At 29.9% G+C, this 5,393-nt stretch overlaps 1 protein-coding gene across 8 annotated transcripts in view; it reads left to right on the forward strand.

The window, feature by feature from the left end:
* LOC106465918 (GATOR complex protein DEPDC5-like) overlaps positions 1–5,393 on the forward strand; it is a 141,607-nt gene that overhangs the window by 44,230 nt on the left and 91,984 nt on the right. For all 8 annotated transcript variants that reach the window (XR_002612097.1, XR_002612094.1, XR_002612096.1 and 5 more), the window contains 2 exons: positions 2,260–2,329; positions 3,326–3,359. Coding sequence is in view for 3 of the 8 variants with exons in the window: in XM_022393868.1 (XP_022249576.1) it covers positions 2,260–2,329; positions 3,326–3,359 (104 nt within the window). In the remaining 5 variants the exon portion in view is untranslated. The remainder of the gene's footprint in view (positions 1–2,259; positions 2,330–3,325; positions 3,360–5,393) is intronic.

A 5,393-nucleotide genomic window follows, 5' to 3' on the forward strand; every position in this document is an offset into this window, starting at 1 on the left:
GACCCACAGACACCCCCCCAATGAAAGGATAGCCCATTCCACGCTTTTACTTGTTGTTAAACAAATGTTTAAGCAACTCTGTTCAAATACTTTTTCTCTGTTTTCATCAGCTTTTAAAACATATATATATCTTGTTTTACACATGCTATGGGAATCATGTATATATATGTAGTAGTGATGGAAAGGGGAAACATCAGTGTTTTGGTGAGTGTATGATGCCTCCATGTCTTATTTATCAACTTTTTGAAAAGTATGTTAACTTAATTTGCTTATGGTCAAAGAAATATTTTATCATGTGGAAATAAAAATATTTATAGTGTGTTTGTTACTCTCTTTGTAGTCCAAAACTATGTTAGTTATATTGTGATGTTTTATGTCTTGTGAAACAGTGACTGATGTTAATGTAGCTTATCTATGAATTCCATTCATTCAAAAAATTTAGAGAACAAATAATGTGGTTTAAATGATTTTGTTCTGTTGAGTAATGGAAACAATTTTGCAGATAAACCAAAGAGAAAACATGTTCATGCTATTATTTACATTTACTGCATGAACAGCCTCAGTTAAACAGTTATTGTATTGAATGAACTACACTACAATTTTAAGGGTATGTTATGTAAACATTATCTTCTCATACATTATACTAGTAACTGATAGTTCAATAAATATTAAAGCATGTTTGTTGATTGTGAATATGTTCTCTTCATCTGATTTTGTTGCATGGAATCAAGAACAAGTTGAAAGAAAATGAAATCTTGGGAAAATATTATCTAAAACTAATATCAAAATATTCACACCACCATAGAGATGAAAATATGAAGAACCCTAAAAAAGAATGTAAAAGGAACTGGTTGTGCATTAATCACTATTTTTTATGAGAATGTCCTTAAATTGTGGACTAAGCTGTAGGCATTAAATATGATTGTCAGTGTTTTTAAAACACTTATGTATTTACATTTCCAAGGGAATTTTAATGCAACAATTAAGATAATTTGTTGGAAAAATAATTAAACCAAAGATATTTCCAATATCATTGTTCTTTTTTTTATATCTTTCTCATTTTTCTGATAAGATCCCACTTGCTAAGGACAAGATATATGAACTAAATAATCTTATTGACGTGTTGTTACACAGAAATTTTTTATCATATTAATAACCAAATTCCTTAACTCTTATTTTTTCAAAAGTTTCAAACTAGGTAGTTAGTTTTACAACTTGCACTCAGGTTAACAAAAAAATGTACCAATTCAATGGGATAAAATTATAACTGGACTATATCAGGACATTTATCATTTGCACTATTCCTTTCACTGCCATGACCCACCTTTTAATTCATTTGAGGTTTTAATGTTATATAGTCAGGGAAATTATTGAGCTAGATTGATGATTTAATTACTCTGACTATCACAATTATGAATCTTCTCTATTGTGTGATGAGTACTAAGTGTGAATCAGTAGATGTTTGTTAGATTCTTTTGCTACAAGAAAGCATTTACTCTGTTGCCAAGCACAAAGTAAACTTACAGATTATTTATCATATTATCAACACTTCCCTTGAAAACATCTCATTTGTCTAATTATTTCTTACATTAGTTAGATATAGAGGTAATATTTTTTGTTTTTGTAAACCAGTGGTTCTCAAAATTTTTTGTTTGTGAGTAATCTTGGTAGACCACAGTGGGATCTATACACTATGCTGCCACTTTTCTTCTATAATTATACAACCCTTCATGGACCACATATTGAGAACCTCTGTCCTCAACTATTCTCCAAGTAGTTTCTGTAATGAAAACAAGTTTTATGCATACAGTTTTGAAACTTTTCCATGTACACTCTTAAATACAACTAAATTAACAACTTCATAAATTAAAAACAAAGTAATTTAAATCACCTCTAGGTTTTTATCTTATTAAAAGTTATTTAGTTTGTTTGAGAAGTTTCAGTCCATGCCTTATCAGCCACATTATAATACATAATAATATAATATTTTTTTTTCACATCTTATTTTGACAGTAACTCTTATCAGTATTTCCAAGTAATAGCCAGTAGTGCCATTTATCGAAAAATGATGTTAATAATTATGATTTTTCATTACAAAGTTTAATAAAATTATTGTAAAAAATCTTGCTATTTTTGTTGAAAATTTTCTTGGGAAATTAAATTTCACCATAACTCATAACATGTAGTAAACAGCTGTTCAACTGTTGCAGCTGCTTTTATGCAAATAATGTAGGATATTTATTTGATTTTTCATTTTAGCTTCTATTCTTCAACAAAGCAGATCAGCTATTCGACATTCACACCTAGGATCAAACTTCCTACTCCTCTTGTATGTATATAGGCTTTATGTTGTATATATCTTAAGGGTTGAAGTTACAGACTACATCAGCATATTTATCACTTGCACTATTCTACTTAGTGTAATTGCTATGGCTCATGTTTTGATTCAGTATGCTGTACAAAACTATCACACTAGAAAATTACTAACTTGTGCATTTTAAAATTAACTCAGTCCTTGTTAAGTCTCTTATAACATTCCTTTGTAAGTGGTAACATGCTTAAAAGTTTGATAAAAATGAATAAAAACCCTATAACCCGAGCGCTTTTGAAAGGCAGACCTTTCTTCTTCATCTTTCTAACATCATGAATGCTTAAAAGTTGGTACACTTCTGACTGTACCAAAAAATCGTAAAAAAGAGCAATGCTGAATTGTTACTATTATTTAATTTTTAATTTTCAGTTAAATAAGTATGCTTGTATTTCAATGAATGAAACCTTTTAAAAATTCTCAGTTTTTGTTGAGTAAGTACTGGAGAAACTGATTTGGTTACTTTGAAATTATGTGTTTAGAAGTATAATTTGTTCAGGGAATAAATCTATCATTAAAGAAATAAATTGATGTAAGACAGGAAAACAGTTATACTAGTATTGGGAAGTTTATATGAAGAATAACCAAACTTAAAAATAAAATGACAAGGAGATGTCTCAGTCTTTCAGATGAATATCCTCTTTTTTTATATTTTTTTTATTAAATTTCATTAATTTTTAAGTGTGTGTTTTAATGTTTTTATTTGAAATGTGAATCATTAGATGTAACAGCAATAACCTTGGTAACGTATCTTTATTTTAAACTTTCTATTATTATTATATGTATAGTTAAGTGACAACAAGTTAAGTTTTATAACTTTTTACTTAAGAGTAATGAAGGATGTAAGCACTAGGTAAACCTTGGTCAACAAGGATCAATTCATCATCTTGAGATTTTTTATTTGTTTTTAATTTTCTGATAGTTTACTCACTTATGAAAGATGTCTTTATTTTCTAGCCCAAGGCAGCAAGAGAGAAAACATTACAAAATGGTAAGAAGCTCTTAGCATGCTAATCCTGCTTTGCTTGTTTATCTGTCATAAAATCTTCATATGGTTATACAGAGGGTTGAGTTGCATTATCTTAAAATGGTTTTGAATACGCAGGTCAGCAATTCATGTGATAATTACAGCTGATATAAAGTCACAGTGGCATGCAATATATCAGAACCACATTTTGACATTGGAATTTCATAGATAGTATGATGCCATCAAAAATTGCTTGCTTTTGAGAAAGATATGTAGCAGTCCTTTCCAGTGTAAAATATTCATACATAAAGATGTGCTTGTCATGATATAAAAGACTGTTTGGTTTAAATATTAGTGATTAATTTATATATATATTTGTGAGTGAATATTTTATTATTCTTAAATTTGTTATAATAAGAGTTAAAAGCAAACGATTGTAGAAGGTTTTGTTAATAAGTAATTGGTGTCGAGAATATAGAAAGTGGCCAGACAACTATGTAATAAAGATATAAAAAGTGTGAGATGAGTGGAAAGCAGCAGACATACAACAATAGATAGATAATAGCAAAAGAGAATATAGCTGTGTGAAGTTAAGTACTGTGATGAGTAGTGCCCTGGTGGGCTTAATTGTTGGAATTTCAATTAAAACTACTCGTTACACCAAATTTATTTATTGGAGGATTTGTCGTGACGAGTAAAGCCACAAGTCACTAACTAGAGGTAGTTTACAGTTAGCCTAAAGAATTAGAGTCTCAGGCCAATGGTGAACACTTACAATAACATTTATTAATCATTAATTCATCTAACTAACAGTTAATAAAACAAAACTTCAACATACAAACATAAAATGGTTTTTAACTCGATTAAAATACTTAATATCTTCAATATACACTTTCATTAATACACATAGATATATTTCAACATAACATTTTATAAAACATTGGTATTAACTGACTGAGAGAGAATAGTAAAGTTTACTTACAATGGTGTTGTATTCGGAAATCGAATAACGTTAGAAACCTTCATGTTGCCCAAGAGAGTGACTTTTCCAGCTTCCAGAGGAACTCTTTCTGAATTCTGGAGAAATCACTTTTCAGTCTCTGACATGAATTTATAAAGCAAATTTTCTGTGTATTATCTCGTTCATCTAAATAGGACACAGCATCACCTGCAAGTAGTCCTGTGATCCTATTAGACGCTTCAGGGGAATCCCTGGGCTATACCAAAACCATAACCAAAACTCTCAAGTAATTGGTTACAGTTAGGTTGTGTTAGCCGGTCACCTATTTACTTGTACTGCTACACCCATGTGCTGTAAATGATATCACCTCAAAGCACCGATATTGCTCGATAAACCAAACTTTTCTGTAGCTTTCCTAGTTCTAAAGGGTTGAGGTCAACCTGTCACAAGTTCTAGTACACTCATCTCATTTTTAGGCAACGCTTCGTACGTAGCCTAACCTTGTTTTTCTAGTTCATCCACATTTCTTTACAAAAAATGCAACTACTAATTTAACTTTATTCTTAAACTTTCAAAATTAATAAAAACTCCTAAAAACGTTGAAGCAATTGTAAATTGCCTTGAAAATAACCCAATTGCTTCAATACCGTAGATGTGATAGGCCTAACGATTGACATAGGCCTATCATTTAATATGTTAGAGTGAAACTAACAGATAAAGACACTAAAAGATAAGAAAGATAATTTTATTCCATCAAAAGCAATTGAATCATCCTGGGTACATTTTGACAAAAGGAACAGAGGATCTTCAGAAGAAAGAAGACCAAACAAATTACGGTAACTTGTGCCACAACTGTAAGTGAATCACACACAGAATACTAGTACAATAGTAATATAGAGAAGATAGTTCGACTTGTCAACTGAAATTCTAAAGTAATTGAATAGGCCTAAGTGGAAGAGAACTATATAAATAGTGTTTATGATATGCCTGTAATCTCTATAGTGTGAAGACTTTGTTGTACATAGGTTTAACTTGTTCCAAATATACACACACACACACACATATATATATATATATATATATATATATATATTATT

The sequence above is a fragment of the Limulus polyphemus genome, unplaced genomic scaffold (assembly GCF_000517525.1).
Source record: "Limulus polyphemus unplaced genomic scaffold, Limulus_polyphemus-2.1.2 Scaffold2094, whole genome shotgun sequence".
In the NCBI taxonomy this organism is placed as follows: domain Eukaryota; kingdom Metazoa; phylum Arthropoda; class Merostomata; order Xiphosura; family Limulidae; genus Limulus; species Limulus polyphemus.